General features: G+C 50.4%; 1 protein-coding gene and 1 pseudogene across 2 annotated transcripts in view; both read left to right on the top strand.

Annotated features, from left to right (window-relative positions):
- The window catches only part of XNDC1N (XRCC1 N-terminal domain containing 1, N-terminal like), a 28,610-nt gene extending 26,401 nt beyond the window's left edge, over positions 1-2,209 (top strand). For both annotated transcript variants that reach the window (XM_038004903.2, XM_038004901.2), the window contains exon 11: positions 267-2,209. In XM_038004903.2, coding sequence (XP_037860831.1) covers positions 267-499 — 233 coding nt within the window. In that variant the 3' untranslated portion in view covers positions 500-2,209. The remainder of the gene's footprint in view (positions 1-266) is intronic.
- LOC103248915 (short transient receptor potential channel 2 homolog) lies at positions 685-19,225 on the top strand (annotated as a pseudogene).
- Positions 19,226-19,686: the final 461 nt, after the last annotated feature.

The raw sequence follows: 19,686 nt of genomic DNA, 5'->3' as shown, positions 1-19,686 counted from the left end.
TCGTAACTTTTTCCTATATGTCCAAATGCTGGTTGCTGTTTCAGTCTCTGTTCAAATGGTTCCTCTTTGCCAAGTGTTCTCTTATCTGCCCAGATCATCTTTCCCAACTAAGCTTCTGCAGGATTCTCTGATTCCCTTGGACTTAGCACTTCTCACCGTCTGCTGTGTATCAATGTTATTTGTCTTCATAGCTTATCCAGACTTCTTGGGGTGACATCCTGCCTGGGAGCAGGCCATTTTGTTTACCTCCTTCTCTCCCCAAATAGGCTCCTTCAGGATTGAGATTCTTCCCCACCATGCTGCCACTTGTGGAGAGACCTCCCCACCTCACCCAGCTTCTCCCTCCTCATCATCTTCGTCCCAGTCTGTACTGTGGATGTCCTCCCCAGAAAGTTCACCCCCTGTCTCCTGGGTTCAGTGCCCTATCTGCCAGTTGCAGTTCTCAGCAAGAGAAATAGAAGAGCATGCCAGTATATGTGGGGACTTCCCTCAGGCATGAGCCATGAGGTCCTGTGGTTTTGCCCCACCCTCTATGACTGAGATGGGGACTGAAAGAGCTGAGAAGGGCTGATGAGGCCGAAGCTCCCTTTCTCCTCCCCTCCACTCATTCCCTCAGGACTCTGCCTGAGGGCACCTCTGTGCCTAGCCTGATCCCCATTCCCAGTTGTCAAGGCTTCTGTGACCATGGCATCTGATTCTCCTAAGGCCAGCTCTGTTCTTTTCCCCCTTGGAAGACTCCTTGGAACTTTTGGGCCTTGGGACACCATCCAGAATGTCTTTCCCTCTGTGAGTGGTGCACATTCTCATGCCCATTTTCCTGAAAGGAAAACCGAGGCCTAGTGAAGAGCAAATGCTGCCTGACAGATAAAATCCCGTGGTGTGCTGGGAATGTGCATATGGGTTTTGAGCACGAGGCTGACATCCAGCATCCCATGAACTGAGCTCTCAGTCTCCTTTGTGGACTCCTGTCCTGGGTATAATCAGGTAATGGTGATGCTATGTGACACTAAGCAAGTTATTTATTTTAGCATCCAGAATTAACAGAGAAAAAAATCTCCCAACCTCCTGCTCACAGAACTGTGATAGGGACCAGATTGGTTAATGAGTAAGGAGTAGTTCTAGGCTTGGCTGTAGAACCTTGGGCAGATCCCATTCCTCATCTACACAAGGAGGTGGTTGGACCAGAGGATGTCAAAGCTTCCCTCAAGCTGTGATATTCCAAATTCTGTTCCCACCTCCTTGAGCAAATATGTCTTTCCCTTTCCCAGAAGATTTCACTCTGTGGTACTAACACTGGTTCCCCTGGTCCCCAGGGTATAGAGCAGAGGGGGAGCAGCTGGTCCTGCAAAGAGAGGGCCCAGGGCAGGGTTTTGAATAGATAGGAAAGAGGATGCTAGGCACAGTCAAGGAAAAGACTGAGCAGGAGTTCAGTCCTTCGGTCCCTGCCAGCACAGGTGCCTGCATAGGTGGGCACAACCACGGACCCCATCACCGTAAGAAGCCTGCTCCCCTACCTTCTCCTATTCTGCTCCCGTTTCTACCCATGAATAAAACAAAAGATTGGCCCAGAGGCACTGCAGGGGCATCCTAGCTGCCAAGCAGGTGGCAGACATCACTATGTAGGTAGGAGAAGAGCCCCTGGAACCCTGAGCTTGGACCCAGAAGAGAAGAGCAGTGAGGATGGGGCCAGGCCTAATAGAAGAGAGGGACGAGGCAGTGCCAAGGGGGAGAAAGGTCCCCCAAAGCAGGGGAGGGCAAAGCGGGAGGATTGGTGAAGAAAGAGGATATTGGGATTCTGCTGGGGTCCTGGTCAGAACTGAGGGGCTTGACAAAAACCCAGTTCAAAACGCACACAAAACCCTCCTGTGTGGACATGTCCGGGCCTGCCCTTGGGAGAGGCTCTGGGACTTTGAGAGGAAAGAGCATCTGGGAGATGAAGTCAGCAAGAGAGGAGCTGGGTCTGAATAGATCCTGTGCACCTGTATGTGGGGTTAGGCTGCCAGGGCAGCCCACCCCTGCTTTAACCTACCCTTGCTCAAGGTACCCACACGTAGCCCTGCTGTTGGGGGGCTCCTGTGAGGGTGGAAATCAAGCTTGGGAAGGGGCCCCCATTCTCTCCCCAGTGGGGGAAGAAAAGAAAACCCCCACTGTACAGTCTTGATTTTCCTAACCTGAGAATCTACACAATAAAATGATGAATAAGACAATATTTGCCAGTGTGTATTTGGGACAAGGAAGAATATAATGGTGGCTGGATATAGAGGGTTAAGTGCTAGAACATGGAAGGGTGAAAGAGGCCCCATCACAAAGGGGGTTGAAACTCAGGGTCCTAGCCTCTCCACTCCTTCATCCACCAACAGCCTAACTGGACCGAGATCATGAACAGGAAGCTCACATTCCCACCTCCACTCCTGGCTGCCATCTAGGAGGGCCAACTGGGCCTTGTGCAGCAGCTGCTGGAGTCAGAGGTTAAGGCCACAAGCAGTGGGCCAGGTGGGCCCCTGCACAATGTGGAAGAGGCCAAGGAGCACTCCTGGAGGGAAGCACTCAACTTGGCCATCCACCTGGGCCATGAGGCCATCACTGATGTGCTGTTGGCCAGTGTCAAGTTTGACTTCTGCCAGATCCATGAGGCCCTGCTAGTGGCAGTGGACACAAAGCAACCAGCAGTGGTACATCGCCTGCTGGCCCACCTGGAACGGGAGAAGGGTCGCAAAGTAGACACCAGGTCTTTCTCACTGGCTTTCTTTGACTCATTAATTGATGGCTCCCGCTTTGCACCTGGTGTGACTCCCCTCACCCTGGCCTGCCAGAAGGACCTGTACGAGATAGCACAGCTGCTCATGGACCAGGGCCACACCATTGCCTGGCCCCACCTGGTCTCCTGTGCCTGCCTCAAGTGCAGCAACGCCCGCCGCTATGACCTGCTTAAATTCTCTCTGTCCCGCATCAACACCTACCGTGGCATTGCCAGCAAGGCCCACCTCTCACTGGCCAGTGAGGATGCCACACTGGCTGCTTTCCGGCTTAGCCGTGAGCTCAGGCACCTTGCACACAAGGAGCATGGTTGGGCCTGTGGTAGGTGTTCTGGGAAGTTTGGAAGTCACAAAAAGAGGACGAGGCCTGGCCTCTGTTCTCAGGAAACCTCTAGTTTGATGGGGAGTCAAGAATCCCCCCAAGAGAATTTCATTCTAATGGCAGAGAACAGCCACTCCAGAGGGGCCTAGTCTTATGGGGTAGGCACAGCCCCACTCCAGGGGAGCCCTGGGTCTGTCTGAGGGAGGAGAGAGAACAGAAACAACTAGAAGAACAGCTGGACAGACTTGGAGATGATGTTCAGTAGAATACATCACGTCTGAATACCTGCTAGGTGTTCCCACCCGGAGCATGGTATGTTGTGGCTCTCAAGCGTATGATCACAGCAGGGAAAAGTCAGAGAGAGGGGACAAGGTGCTCCCAGTACACTTGTCTTCATTCAGTGCCGCTGTGAATGGTGCTAACAGGGCTTCCAAAGCCCAGAAAACAGGTCAGGAAAGCCACAGCTGTTGTGTTCAGGGAGGACTCTTTGGAAGAAGTAGCATTAAGCTGAGCTACGGAAGTGGGTGGTTACATACAAGTGAAGAGGAGCAGGGAGGGTATTTGAGATAGGGCTGCAGTCCACTCAAAGGCTCTCAGGTAGTGAAAGTATACATGGTGATGAGTGAAGGGGAGACACTGCAGGAAGGACTGAGAATGCATGAAGAGGAGCCTGGAGGCAGGGACTAGCAAGGGTCCTGGAATGCCGCCAGTCCAGTATGTCCATCCCTCATCCCCTGACGGATCCTGTGTGTCAAGCTAGACTCGATCCCCATCCCCATCCCCAAGATGACCATTAGGTGGGGAAACCAACACGAATGTTAAAATACAGGGCTAAGGAGGTTGTGACCCGGGGTGGTGGAAGGATAGGAGAATGAAAAGCCCCCACTGCACAGCTAGCAGGAAAGGGAAGTCCTTTCCAAAGGACTTTCCCTCCATTCTCATAGCAGCCTAAGAGACAGTCATAGCAGGAAGTATCATCCCCACTTTATAGCAGAGAAGCTGAGGCCTGGGAAGGGGAAGTACCTTGCCCAATGTGGTACCACCTGAGGACAGTGCTGGGACTCAGACCTCACCTCCTGAAAGCCATCCCTGGATGCTCTCTAGGGTAAGGGCCTCAAGTAAAACCCAGGAGATAATGGATAAATTGGAGCCAAGGACTGCCTTAGGCCAGGCACGGTGACTCACGCCTCTAACCCCAGCACTTTGGGAGGCTGAGACAGGAGGATGAGGAGGCCAGGAGTTCGAGACCAGCCTGGGCAACATAGCAAGATCTCATCCCAATTTTTTTTTTTTTTTTTTAATTTTTTTGGAGATAGTTTCACTCTTGTCACCCAGGCTGGAGTGCAGTGGCGCAATCTCAGCTCACTGCAACCTCCACCTCCGGGGGTCAAACGATTCTCCTGTCTCAGCCTCCCGAGTAGCTGGGATTATGTGCCCACCACCACGCCCAGCTAATTTTTGTGTTATTAGTAGAGATGAGGTTTCACCATGTTGGCCAGGCTGGTCTTGAACTCCTGACCTCAGGTGATCCGCCCACCTCGGCCTCCCAAAGTGCTGGGACTACAGGCATAAGCTACCGCGCCCGGCCCATGAATTTATTTTTTAACATGGTTGAGTTTGAAGAGTCTGTGGGGTCTCCAAGGGAAAGTTACTTTACCTCTGTGATCTTCAGTTCTTGGAAAAAAAAAAAAACCGGGAATAATGTCTACCTCATATGGTTGGAAAGGAGATGACAGATATGAGTCTACGGCCTGATATGTAACACATTCTCAGTGTATGTCTGAATAGTGCGTGACTGAATCTGAGAAAGGGGAGTCACGTGGGTGGAGCAGTCTAGAAAGGCTTGCAGGAGCGAGAGACACCCAGGACTGAGAGCCCTACTCCCCTTCCTTCCCTTGGAAGCTGGGCCGCCTGCTAAAGATCCCAGTACTGAAGTTCCTGCTGCACTCCGCCTCCTGTCTGTGGTTCCTCATCTTCCTGCTGGGAGAGTCCCTGGTCGTGGAGACACAGCTGAGACTTTCTGTGGTCGAAGCCAGAGTGTCTGGGAGACTTCACTACACATGATTTGGGTCACAGGTATAAGTATAGGACCCTTTATTTGTGGCAGTGTCCCTTAGGGGCCCCCCTTCCTGTCCTTCACAATAAGCACCCCAACAGGGGGATCCTGCTTTGTAGATGACCCCTGAACATATAACCAGACCCCTCTGGGCTGTAACACAGTACAGGGCCCTTTCCCTCACGCCTAGTTGGGGACCTAGCCCTGTGGTAGACTCCCTGAGCAAGGACCCCTTCTTCCCCCTCCCTGGCATCAGTCACTACCTAGCCTGGAGGTTTCTGTCCTCTCACAAATAAGACCCTGGTCCGCAGTGCGAGGTGGGAACATACCTTGGTGTCATGGCAGCCCCCAGGTACTGCAAGACAGGCTCTCCTGGAGGTCATGGAGCAGAAAGTCTCACAGACCAAATGAAAGGACTCAAATCATACAGCGAGTTAAATCCGTAAGCAGTGTAATTATGATGGTGGTGTAATGAGGATCAGAGTTGAGGTTTGAGTGGCTGGGAGGTTTGAGTGGCAATGGACAGAAGGTACCTGGAGCCAGGCATGGTGGCTCATGCCTGTAATCTCAGCTACTCAAGAGGTTGAGGTGGGAGGATTGCTTGAGGCCAGAAATTCAAGACCAGCCTGGGCAACACAGAGAGACTCTATCCCTCAAAAATAAAAGAAGATTGGCTGGGTACAGTGGCTCACGCCTGTAATCCTAGCAGTTTGGGAGGCCGAGGCGATCGGATTGCCTGACCTCAGGAGTTCGAGACCAGCCCAGGGAACATGGTGAAACCCCATCTGTACTAAAATACAAAAAATTAGCCAGGCATGGCAGCGTGCGTCTGTAATCCCAGCTACTCAGGAGGTTGAGGCAGGAGAACTGCTTGAACCCAGGAGGCGGAGATTGCAGTGAGCCGAGATTGCGCCACTGCACTCCAACCTGGGTGACAGAGCAAGACTCTGTCTCCAAACTAAAATAAAATAAAATAAAAAACAATAGTAATAAAAGAAGATACCTTGGCCCAAGACTTGATCTATGGGAGAAACACAGTGACAGTTATGTTTGGCCACAGCTGTAGCTTGCCAGTTATCCTGATGAGCTGCTATTACTTTTATATGCATTATTTGGGCAGAGGACATGTGGAAAGAGAACGGCTGGTGCCAGTGGGTAGCTGATTTAAGATCTCATGAATACTGAGGGCCTCATATGCTTCAAGCATATTCAGTGTATCATGAATATTTAGAGTCCATCTCTTTCTATGTATGTTCACACACACATACTCTACTAACTGTGTTTGTTCAACATGTCAACAAAGTAACTAGCCTATACTTAACACATAAGTTTCATCCATTCCATTTGTTTTCTTTTCTTCTATAGCAGAACTGAGTATTCACAAACAATTTAGCAAATGCAGTTTATAAGAATCCCCAGAGCTTCAGCCAGCCTCTGGCCCGTCAGCTCAGCAGGCCAAATTGGTGGCGCCTTCCTCGGCTGTCCTCCTCTCATTTAGCTCTGGCTTGGTTAGTGAACTCCAGAGCCATCAGTATACCAAGTCCACTGCTCCACCCTATACCAGGCCAGTCAGTGATGCCAGAAAGGAAATCTGGTGCAGAAACTTTAGGGAAAGAAAATAAGAGCAGCCCAAGAGGGAAAGTTTCTCATCCTATTTACTGAACGTGGATTGACCTGTGCTGAGTGGAGAGGAAACCAATAGAATTCCCACCCATGGGAGAAGAAAAGTCTTAGAAACATATGAAACAAACCTATTTATTCATGTAATACATGTTTCTCGATGCCCTATCATGAGTGAAACCCTAAGAGTACATGGAAAAGTTCAACATGGCCCCATCCATCCAACACATATTCACTGAGCGTGTACCCCACCCTCACAGGGCATTCCTGCTCTACAGAACTGATTTCAGTTCCCGACCACATGATATTCACATTTGTCTAGGCCTTTGCTCATTCACTTTTTCTAGAGCACTCGCCCCTTCCTGCACTGCCCCTTCACCTGGCTGGCTCCCACTCCTCCTTCAGGTCTCAGCTTAAACGCCACTTTTGGAGGTTTCCCTGGCCCCTAAATCAGGGTGAGGGTCCATTCCTAAACACCCGTAACAGTCCCTCTGTCCCCCTGCTCCTTAGTCTTAGCATTTACCACACTGTATGAGACCCACTTGGGTTACCCACTGTGTTCCTCACTGACTGTAAGCCCTGGGAGGGCAGGGACTGTCTTATTCACCAGAGGTTCCCACTGGCACATGGTAGGAGCTTACTAAATGTTTGTTTAGGCTGGGCGCAGTGGCTCACGCCTGTAATCCCAAGACTTGGGGAGGCTGAGGCGGGTGTATCTCCTGAGGTCAGGAGTTCGAGACCAACCTGGCCAACATGGTGAAACCCTGTCTCTACTAAAAAATACAAAAATTAGTCAGGTATGGTGGCATGTGCCTGTAATCCCAGCTACTCGGGAGACTGAGGCAGGAGAATTGCTTGAATCCAGGAGGTGGAGGTTGCAGTGAGCCAAGATCGCACCACTGCACTCCAGCCTGGGGGACAAAGAGCAAGACTCTCTCTCTCTCTCTCTCTCTCTCTCTCTCTCTCTATATATATATATATATATTTTTTTTTTTTTTTTGACGTATTTGTTTAATTTGTTCTGGGCACCAGGGACAGAGATGAGTGGACATAGTCCCTGCCCTTGAGGGGCTCCAAGTTCAGGGGGAGGCAGGGTAGAGACAGACCTGTGGAGCGATATCCTGCAGTGCCCTGCAATGATGGGATCACAGTGATATGAGCTGTGAGAACACAAAACCCCGAGAAATTCACTCCACCTGCTTAGGGAAGGCTACTTGGAGGAGATAACATGTGACCTAGGCCACGAAGGTGAGCTGGGCTTCCAGAGGATGTGGAAGGACATTCTAGGCAGAGGGAACAAACAGTGAGTGGAAAAGCACATGATTGTACCCAGGGAATGCGAAGGGTGCAACGTGGGCAGGACCGCCTAGCTAATGGGGTCCAGCTCCCAAGACCCCCAGCCCCAGGTCTGGTACTGGGCCTCACTGGAACACAGGTACCCTGAGCAACCTGAGAATTTGGAGCCCCTTCAAGTCGATACTCTGTATTTTTTTTTTTAACTTTTTAAAAATAGTTTAATAGAGATGGGGTTTCACCATGTTGCCCAGACTGGTCTCAAACTCCTGGGCTCAAGCAATCCTCCTGCCTCGGCCTTCCAAAGTGCTGGGATTACAGGCGTGAGCCACCGCACCCAGCCTCAAATCAATATTCTTCAATTATTTGTCCAGTATTTACTTGGTGGAGGGCACGGAGAAACAAATTTCAGTCATTCTCTCCTAATAAACAGCCTGTCCCAGGTGATACTCACTTTCTGAGTGTCTGCTGACTGAGATCATTGGTGCAGTCACGCCAGCAGTGTCTGCATCAGCAAGGAGTCTTTTTTATGTTCACATAAGATCACTTGTTCCGGAGTAGATTACATGTTTACATGTCATTGACCACCCCATAATGTTTTAGCACCCCACTGCCATTCATAGGTTCCCCCGCCTCGTAATCTAGCTCTGACATAGAAGGAGAAGTTCAGTCCAATCCTGTCCTGGGCTCCCTGCCACCCCGCTTCAGGCTTCCTGTGGTTTGAGTGCAAGGAAGTGTGGATTGAGGGCCTGCGCAGTTACCTCCTGGACTGGTGAAACTTCCTGGATATGATCTTCCTGTCCCTGTACCTGGCTGCCTTCGCACTGCGCCTCCTCCTGGCTGGGCTTGCCCATATGCACTGCCAGGACCCCCTCCCAAGCAACTGCCTGCCACTATTTCACCACGGCTGGTGAGTGTCCCTTCAACTCAGCCCTGAATCCCCCAGTTCTTCTTTCTTGGCTCTTGGCTTCCAGCCACAGCCCCCATTCCACCCCGCACAGAACGAAGCAAGTGACACACCGAGGATCCCCAGTTCTTGGCTGGGGTGCTCTTCGCTGTCACCAGCATGCTCAGCTTCACCCACCTGGCCTACATTCTGCCGGCCCATGAGTCGCTGGGCACTCTGCAGATTTCCATCGGCAAGATGATCAATGACATGATCCGGTGCATACCGGCTCTGCTCTGAGCTCTGCTCTGAAGACTCCACTTGACTTCCTTCCAAAACTCCCCAGCTCTTGGGTAACACAGGAATCCTTGACCTGCGTTCCTCCAGAGGCGTGCGCTCCAAAGACCCCTGAAACTACAGGCAAAATTTGGAGGGTAAATGTATATTTTTCTGCAGAGAGGGTCTACAATTTACATCTAATTCTCAAACAGGCCCATGACCCCAGAAAAGATTACGAACCATAGATAACAGAAAGAGCCCTTGGTTGGGAGTTCTAGTCCCAGTTCTGTCAGTCTCCATGACCCCTCTGTGGGCCTCAGTTTTCCCATCATTAAGGAAAAAGCGATGGCACTGGACTTTGGGGTCCCTTTGGGTCCTTTCCACTCGGCAGCTGCTCTTTGAACCCCTGACCTTATCTGGCCTTCTTGGTCCTTATCACCTAATCATGTCCAGCAAAACCTGGCCTCTCACCTAATCAGGGCCTGTAGTTAATGCCTGCCTCCCTGGGAGTCCCCAGCCTGAAGCAGGACTACAGTGAATGTCCTTAGTGGGAAAAACCTTAGCTGCATCTATTAATATTAACAACTTTAGCTCAGCTTAGCTTGGGGTAGAACCTCCCACCCCACCCAGGATCCTTCTGGCCTCCCCGTGGCAGGCCAACTCATTCTCACACGTGGCTCTGACTCTTCTGATGATAACTCCTATTCAGTGGGATTCTGACTCCCAGCTGTCCCTGTGTCATTCCTTTAGAATCTCAGCATCTCATTCCCTCCCTGAGAGACCACTCCATCCTCAGCTTTGACTGCTTGGACTTAGTACCCTTTATTCTTTTTTTTCTTTTTTTTTTTTTTTTTCTGAGACGGAGTCTTAGTCTGTCGCCCAGACTGGAGTGCAGTGGCGAAATCTCGGCTCACTGCAAGCTCCGCCTCCCGGGTTCACGCCATTCTCCTGCCTCAACCTCCTGAGTAGCTGGGACTACAGGCGCCAGCCACCATGCCCGGCTAATTTTTTGTATTTTTAGTAGAGATGGGGTTTCACCATGTTAGCCAGGATGGTCTCGATCTCCTAACCTCATGATCCGCCAGCCTCGGCCTCTCAAAGTGCTGGGATTAAAGGCGTGAGCCACTAGGCCCAGCCTCTATTGTTAATAATAACCAAATTTGGCCAGGCACAGTGGCTCACACCTGTAATCCTAGCACTTTGGGAGGCTGAGGTGGGCAGATCACTTGAGGTCAGGAGTTCAAGACAAGCCCAGCCAACATGGTGAAACCCAGTCTCTACTAAAAGTACAAAAATTAGCTGGGTGTAGTGGCACATGCCTGTAGTACCAGCTACTTGGGAGGCTGAGGCAGGAGAATCGCTTGAACCCGAGATTGAGAGGTTGCAGTGAGCCAAGATGGCACCACTGCACTACAGTCTGGGTGACAGAGCGAGACTCCATCTCAAAAATAAATAAATAAATAAATAACCTGCTGGACGCGGTGCCTCGCGCCTGTAATCCCAGCACTTTGAGAGGCCAAAGTGGGCGGATCACCTGAGGTCAGTAGTTCAAGACCAGCCTGGCCAACATGGTGAGACCTTGTCTCTATTAAAAATATAAAAAAATTAGCCGAGCATGGTGGCACACACCTGTAATCCCAGATACTCAGGAGGCTAAGGCAGGAGAATTGCTTGAGCCCGGGAGTCAGAGGTTGCAGTGAGCCGAGATCATGCCCCTGCACTCCAGCCTGGCCGACAGAGCAAGACTCTGTCTCAATAAATAAATAAATAACCGAATTGAATATTTGTTGAGCAAAAAGCCAGGGAGGACTTCATCCCTCTTCCCGGAGCCTGACTTCTCTCAAGGCAGAGACCTGCTCTGACCCTCCCCTGTCCTACCCCCTGCCGGGTTTATGTTCATCCTCATGATCATCCTGACCGCCTTCCTCTGTGGCCTCAACAACATCTATATGTCCTACCAGGAGACGGAGCAGCTGGGCAAGTATGCAGGGGCAGAGGCAGGATGGGAGGTGGAGAGCCTGGGACCTTGCAGCTTGGAGCCCTAGTGATCTCTCCTTTTTCCCTCCCTCCCTCATTTATTCACTCAACTAATTCTCTTGTTTGCTCACTCCCTCTTTGATTCTGTCACTCTTTCTTTTGTTCATTTATATATTCATTAATTTACTCATTTTCTCCTCAAACTTTTTATTTTGAAAAATATCAATCCTATGAAAACTACAGTGGATACCCCTAAACCTTTCACCCAGCTTCACCAATTGTTAATGTTTTACCACACTTGCTTGATCTGTTGCTCCCTTTATTCTTTTTTTTTCCTGAAACACTTAAAAGGAAATCGTAAATACAATGACACTTCATCCCTAAACAGTTCAGGATGTGTTTTAAGAACATAACCACAAAAGCATTATCACACTAAAAAAATTTAACATCCATACCATTATATATATGTATATATTTATATTTATATATATTAAATATATAAATATATATATTTTTTGAGACAGAGTCTCACTCTGTTGCCCAGCTGGAGTGCAGTGGCTCAATCTCAGCTCACTGCAACCTCTGCCTCCCGGGTTCAAGTGATTCTCCTGCCTCACCTTCCTGAGTAGCTGGGATTACAGGCACACACCACCATGCCTGGCTAATTTTTGTATTTTTAGTAGAGACGGAGTTTCACCATGTTGGCCAGGCTAGTCTTGAACTCCTGACCTTATGATCCGCACGCCTCGGCCTCCCAAAGTGCTAGGATTATAGGCATGAGCCACCGCGCCCGGCTTCATGCCCTAATATTATTTACTATACAGTCCTTATTGATATTTCCCCAGTTGCCTGGAAAAAAGACTCTGTAGTTTTAAAAATCTGATATCCAATCTAGGATCATATGTTACATTTTGTTGTGATATCCCTTTAGCCTCCTTTAATCTCGAACACACCCCAACCTTCTCTTTGTCTTGCATGAAGAGTGTAGACCAAATTGGATTTATCTATTAATTATTGATCATGGCCGGGCGTGGTGGCTCACGCCTGTAATCCCAGCACTTTGGGAGGCCGAGGCGGGCGGATCATGAGGTCAGGAGATCCAGACCATCCTGGCTAACGTGGTGAAACCCCATCTCTACTAAAAATACAAAAAAATTAGCCGGCCGTGGTGGCGGGCGCCTGTAGTCCCAGCTACTCGGGAGGTTGAGGCAGGAGAATGGCATGAACCTGAGAGGCGGAGCTTGCAGTGAGCTGAGATTGTGCCACTGCACTCCAGCCTGGGCAGCAGAGCAAGACTCCGCCTCAAAAAAAAAAAAAAAATTATCGATCATAATTAGATTCAAGTTAAGCAGTTTTGGCAAGAACATGACCTAGCTGATTGTGTGTACTTTCCACTGCATCACAGCGGAAGGTGCATGATGTCAGTGTGGCCAATTGGTGAGGCCCATTGCTCTAGCAAAGTCTTCATTGTAATGGTACCAGGGAAGCCCTTTTAGTAACAGGAAGCTATGTTGAGACACTGCTCCCTCAAAAGCTTTCACCCAGTGGATTTAGCATCCATAGATGATTTTTACCTGAACTGGCTATTATAACAGTGGTTTCAAGATCGTGATTTTCTGCCTCTGTCATTTCTTCTCCATTTATTCACTGGCATTCTTCTGTAAAGAAGTGCTTTCACCTACTTTCTTTTTTTTTTTTTTTTGAGTCAGAGTCTCACTCTGTCACCCTGGCTGGAATGCAGTGGTGTGATCTTGGTTCACTGCAACCTCCACGTCCTGCCAGGTTCAAGCAATTCTCCTGCCTCAACCTCTTGAGTAGCTGGGATTACAGGCCTGTGCCGCCATGCCCGGCTAATTTTTGTATTTTTAGTGGAGACAGGGTTTCACCATGTTAGCCAGGATGGTCTTGAACTACTGACCTCAGGTGATCTGCCCACCTTGGCCTCCCAAAGTGCTGGGATTACAGGCGTGAGCCACTGCATCCAGCCTTTCCTCTTTTTTTGAATATCACTATGGACTCAATATGATAATCCATTACAGTCATTATTCCCTTGGGTGTTTGATTCTTTCTAAATGTGGCTAATAATTAATTGATATATTTGTGTATTCACTCATTTATTGTTCATTCACTCCCTTTATTTATTTATTTATTTATTTATTTATTTATTTATCTAAGATGGGGTCTTGCTCTGTTGCCTAGGCTAGAGTGCAGCGGTGCAATCTCGGTTCATTGTAGTCTCTGCCTCCCAGGTTCAAGCAATTCTCCCACCTCAGCCTCCTGAGTAGCTGGGATTACAGGCACACCACCGCACCTGGCTAATTTTTGTATTTTTAGTAGAGACGGGGTTTCACCATGTTGGCTGGGCTGGTCCCAAACTCCTGACCTCAGGTCATCCACCCTCCTCGGCTTCTCAAAGTGCTGGGATTATAGGCGTGAGCCACCGTGCCCAGCCCACTCATTCACTTTTAAAAAATTTTTTTCTTTTTTATAGAGACAAGGTCTTGCTCTGTCACCCAGGCTAGGGTGCAATGGTATGATCATGGCTCATTGAAGCCTCGACTTCCTAGCCTCAAGCCATCCTCCCACCTCAGCCTTCCTATTAGCTAGGACTACAGGCATGCACCACCACACTCAGCTAATTTTTTATCTTTTTGTTGAGATAGGGTCTTGCCATGTTGCCCAGGCTGTTCTCGAACTCCTGGCCTTAAGTGATCCTCTGGCCTCAACCTCCCAAAATGCTGAGATGACAGCATTTCACGATGTCATCGTGAGCCACCACACCCAGTCTCACTCACTTTTAAAATTCATTCACTTTCTTAGTCATTCAGTTGTGGTAGGTTTTTTGTTGTCGCTGAGTTCATACCTATTTACTGACACTTTCTTTTAGTAGGTTCTGTTTCCTGGTACCGGAAGCACAGGCAGGAGAAATAAACCAGACCCTTTGTCATAGAGAAGATAGCCATGTGCACAAATGAGCTCGATTTGCGACAACAAATGCTGTGAGAAAGGAGAGTGTATACTGAGGGTGCCCAGCGGAGGAAGCACCTTCCTCTGTCTTAGATGACCAGGGCAGGCAGGAAGAGAGAATCTGGACTTCACCTAGAAAGGTTACAGACTTCAGAGAAGACATAGGGCATTCGGAGCAGAGAGGGGGCATGGGCCAAAGCAGGGAGGTATGTTTGGAGAATAGCAAGATGCCTCCCATGGTTGGCACATGGAGAGAATTTTGTGAAAGGAAGTGACAGAGGGTAGCTGGGCCCACATCAGAAGCTCAGGGAGGTCTTGGTGAGAAGCTTGGGCTTTCTCCAGGAGGCCAGGGAGCTCTAGGTGGCCTCCTGAGCAGCTGCCCAATCATAAATTCTTTGTGAGTGCAACTGCCTGATAGTTTTATTGATGATGCTAAAGGACCCACATTTGGTCAAGGCTCTCTCATGGTTCCAGTGTATATGGAAGCTGTACTCAGACCTATGCTCTTACAAAGAATTCTTGTTGATGATGCTAAAGGACCCACACTTGGTCAAAGCTCTCTCATGGTTCCAGTGTATATGGAAGCTGTACTCAGACCTATGCTCTTACAAAGAATTCTTGTCCATAGCCTGCCTTCAGGCTGTTAGCTTAAAGGAACTGAGCTTACTGTGACTCTTAGTGCCAGGGACAGGAACTACTCATACCAGCCTGCTTTGTGGCTCCTGGTGACATCACTTCACAGTGGCAAGGGAAGGCCAAGCCCTCCTGGGCTATTCATTCATGAGTGACTGCTAAGTAAGTCAAAAGTTTTTGCTGTTGTTTTTTGAGACAGGGTCACACTGTGCCACCCAGGCCAGAGTGCAGTGGCACAGTCACAACTCACTGCAGCCTTGAACTCCTGGGCTTATGCTCTCCTTCCACCTCGGCCTCCCAAAGTGCTAGGATTATAGGCGTGAGCCACCACACCCAGCCACAAATTTAAATTGTTGGTATAAGTAATATCCATCTCACCCCCCGCACCCCAGAACATAAGGCCATGAAGACAGGAACGTGCTTGTCTTGTCCACTGATGTATCCTTAGCACCTGTGACACTACCGTGTGCTCAGTAAATACTGGTTGACTGAAAGAATAAGATTTGGAGCTCAGAAACAGCAAGTGTCTGTACTGGCCAAGGTGGTCCAAAGGGCTGCATAGAAGTGGGCACTCTTGGCCGCATCCTGGGGGTGGGAAGGAGTATGTGTGGGTGAGCTCAGGCTCTTCTCCTACCCCTCATTTTTTGTTCCTTACTTGGCCTGGCATGCCAGTTTCAATGCGACGTTCCAGTTTCTGTTCTGGACCATGTTCAGCATGGAAGAGCGCAGCATGGTGGGCAGTTTCTGGTGCCTGAGTTTGTGGACCGGGCCCTCTATGGCATCTTTACCATCGTTGTGGTCATTGTGCTGCTCGATATGCTCATTGCCATGATCACCAACTCCTTCCAGAAGATTGAGGTGTGTAAACAGAGGCCAGTTTAGGCCAGGGAGCAGAAGGGAAAAAGGAATGGAGAGGAATAGGGTGCAAAGGGGCAAGACATGTGGCATTGTGCTCTGCCTCCACTGTTGTCTTGCTTGTGGCTTTGGACAAGTTTTCCTCTGTAAAATGAGGGTCTTAGTGATGCTATTAGTATCTCCAGACACCAAGTCTAGTGCTGATTCCCCTTTAGGGTTGGGCAGAGGAGTGTGTTGTAGAGAAGAAAACGGGAACATGAGAGGGAGAGGGAAGGAAACGGATGGGTTAGGGTCTGTAGGCTGGAGAATAGGCTGGGCAGGAACTGGATGTCAGAAAGATGAAAGACAATGGTGGGGAGAGAGGAAATGGGGGACAGTGGAGGTCGGAGATAAGTATGGGGAGAAGAAAGAGGCTAGCTAGGATTATAGGCACACTGGAGAATCAAAGATGTGAGGAGTGGGGAAAAGAAAGTGAGTGGGCAGGGGGGCCATGTGCTAACGAGGTCCTTGCACCACCCCCTGCTGCCTGGCTCCCGGAATGATGCTGACGTGGAGTGGAAGTTTGCTCGCTCCAAGATCTGTCTGTCCTGCTTCCGAGAGGGCCTGACACTGCCTGTGCCCTTCAACATCCTGCCCTCCCCAAAGGCTGTCTTCTACCTTCTCAGGTGATGACCTCAGAGCTCCCACTCCCCAAATCCCCAGCCCCTGCCCCCATTTCCCTGTCCTCTAACCAACTTCTTCCCACCATTGAAATCTCTCAGGAGAATTTGACAGTTCATTTGCTGTTGCTGTTCCTGCTGCAAAACCAAGAAGCCAGACTATCCCCTCATCCCTACTTTTGTGAGTACCTCCTCAGCTTGTTGCTGGTCGCCCTGGTGTCAGGCCTTCACCTGTATTGTCTATACCATCCACTTGTCTGCATACCCCGGGCTTATCTATCTTTCCAGGTATGTTCCCCAGAAAGCCTGTCTCAATTTCTACTCTCTCACGTGGCTTCCCTTTCCCTCTTCCTGGCTCTGGCCATTTCCTGAATTTCCAACCCTGTGTCATGCAGCCTAAACAGAAGTCCTTGCCATCCTCCTCCCAAGCTAGAAATACTAAGATCCAGACAGAACTTTTTGTCTTAAACTGGTCCGAGACATACTTGAACATTTTTTAAAAAAACATGTTAAGAAGTCAAAGAAATGTCCCACAAACAGGGCAGTTAGATGGCTGATTGTGGCCTGAGAGAGGAGGCCAAGAGGCCAGACATCCAAGGAGCTCCCCAGCCCAGTCTGGCCTGGCATGAAGGTGCCTTCCTAATTCAGGTACTGCCAGGTCTGTAGGGGGCTCTCCCCTCTTCACCATCAGCCTCCCAGCCCTCACCCACCCCTTCCTGGTCCTCTCACCATCAGCCCTTCCCCAGCTTCTGGCCCCTGTCCTTCTACCTTCCAGGTCCACACTGTGGGGTGGAGGCCAGGGGCTAGGTGGGTCAGGGACAGAAAAGTCTACACAGACTTTGCTTGGGCCTTTTTTGCCTGGGGGTTGGGGGGCATGGGCAGTGATCAGATGTAGAGGACTACGTGCTCACAAACAGGGCGTTCCCCATAAGTCCTGCTCTCGCAAATGAAGCAGGGCGTTGGGGGCCTGTTTATATGTAAATATCTTGAAAATCCAGAAAGTCAGGGAAAGGTCAGAAAAACAACAATGTGTCTTGTGACTTGGCAACGTTCCACAAACGACTGTATAAAATAAAGCAGAGCGCGCCATTCGAGGCGGCCGCCATGTTTGTCTTGTCTTGTGTTGTCTTGTGTGTTCATTCCTTTGTTTAGGAAACACGCGGACCCCAACAATCAGAGGAAGGTTGGAGGTAGAGAATCTCCCCCACCCTCTTGTCTTCCCATTCCAGGCCAATCTTGGGGCAGGGGCTGTGCCTGGGAAGGAACAGCATGGATCCTACTGCCTTCACATCATCAACACCCTGGTGCAGCGCTACATAGAGACTGCCCAGCGTAAATTCAAGGAGACCCAGCAGAAAGGTTCGTCGCCTACCTCCAAGCCCTCCCCATTCCTGTTCTTTGCTCAGCTGGGATAAAGGCCCCATTCCCGGAGTCACATCCTCATTCAGCCTGCATAATATGTGGCCCCATCCTGCCCTGCCCTTGGAAGGGCAACCTGCACAGCATGGCCCCTTGCACTCCATCACCCTCTCTCTGACCCATCCGGGCATTTATCCCACTCATTTCATGTAACTGCTCATTCCTGCCTTCAGGTGCGTTCAGTTATTCTCCCATTTACTCCCTTACCCAGTCACTCATTCACCTCTTTCATTCACTCACTTACTGACTCATTCCACCAACATTCATCACTATGGCCTCTTTCATTCCAGGCCCTGTCTTGGAGGGAGGGACGGGGCAGGGACACATGGGAAGCTTTCAGTCTGGTGAGGAAGAGAAACCATCACACTGGGCATTAAGTGCAGCTAAGACAGACGCAAATTGCTATCAGTGCCTGAAGGGAGAAGGAGCGCGTCATTTTCAGAGGCTCATAAGAAGGCAGAAGGATAGAGTAGCAGAATGGACAAAGCGGGGAGGGATGTGAACTGGGCCCTGAAGGATGCGGTGAGCTGGCTGGCCATAGACTGGGGAGAGGGCGGAGGGGGGACGCATGAACGTCTACCCATTAACACCTTTCCCCATGGCTTGTCATCCTTCTCTGGCACCCAGACTTCCCTTCTTTCCAGCTCCTCAGCTCCTCCCTCCCCACCCGATCGGATTCACCTGTCCCAGTTTCACCCACCCACCTGACCCCTAACCCATACACCCGTTCCTCACTTCTTCCAGTTCTCCCTCAGGAACTCCGGATATGGCAACCCCTGGGATTCTGTAAAGGGTAAAAGGGGTACAGGGCAGGCTCATCCTCTGAAAGGCCCCTCAGTACTCCACCTCCTCCAGACCTGGGCAACAGACTCACAGAGCTGACCAAGACCGTATCTCGACTGCAAAGCGAGGTGGCCTGTGTGCAGTGAACTCTGGCGGAGGGAGGCACACCCCGGCCTCCTGACAGTGCCAGCATCCTCAGTCACTGCATCACCTGAGTGCACAACAGCTTCCAGAACCTGGGGCCTCCCATCCCTGAGACCCCAGAGCTGACAGGGCCTGGGATTGTGGGGACCCAGGAATCATCAGGAACCGGGCTTTCGGACAGTGGAGGGGCGAGGACTCTGGCTTCTGGAGATTCCGGCCCACGCTCCCCAGCTCATGTGCTAATACATAGGGAGCAGGAAGCAGAGGGGGCTGGGGACCTGCCCCAGGGGGAGGATTCGGGGACTAAGGGGAGGTCCTGATACAGTGGAAGGCTCCCTTCTTCTGATACAGTGGAAGGGTGGTAGCCTAGGAGGGTAAGGGTGGGGGGCCCCTTGGGAGGAGCCTGCGCTGCTTTTCTTGCTTCAATAAAGTTTCTGTTCTGGATGTGAGAGGCCTCCGGGCTGTGTGAGAATCTCTGTCTCCTGATGTTTTGAGGTCCTCGCCCTTCTTTCCCCTGAAATGGACCCTTGTGGGAGCAGGACAGAGAGAAATGACTTGCTCTGTGGTCCCAAGTGTCTTGGGCTTAGGATCCTACTTTGAGTTTCCTCAGATCTTTCATGGACAGAGTTCCGGACCAGGAGGCAGGAGGCCGGGGAGATGGGAGGTCGGGGTTCAATGGGAACCCTCTGACCAGTTGCTTCCTTCCTTGTCTTTGCACTCCTCACCTCGCAAGTGGGGCTGAGGAATCACCTGCCTGCTTTCCTGCCTTCATGGTTGTCGTGAGGACCCCCTAGCTGTTCTAACTTCTGGATTTGCAAGTTAGAGTGTGACACGGGTCTGCACAGGAGACTGTGTCTAGGAGTGACCAGGAAGTTACTATTATTATTTTTGAGACGGAGTCTTGCTCTGTCACCCAGGCTGGAGTGCAGTGGCGAGATTTCCGCTCACTGCAAGCTCCGTCTCATGGGTTCACTCCATTCTCCTGCCTCAGCCTCCGGAGTAGCTGGGACTACAGGTGCCCACCACCACGCCCAGCT

This window comes from Chlorocebus sabaeus, chromosome 1, assembly GCF_047675955.1.
Source record: "Chlorocebus sabaeus isolate Y175 chromosome 1, mChlSab1.0.hap1, whole genome shotgun sequence".
In the NCBI taxonomy this organism is placed as follows: Eukaryota; Metazoa; Chordata; class Mammalia; order Primates; family Cercopithecidae; genus Chlorocebus; species Chlorocebus sabaeus.
The sequence above is the reverse complement of the archived record's forward strand: the minus strand, read 5'-3'. Positions and strand labels throughout refer to the sequence as shown.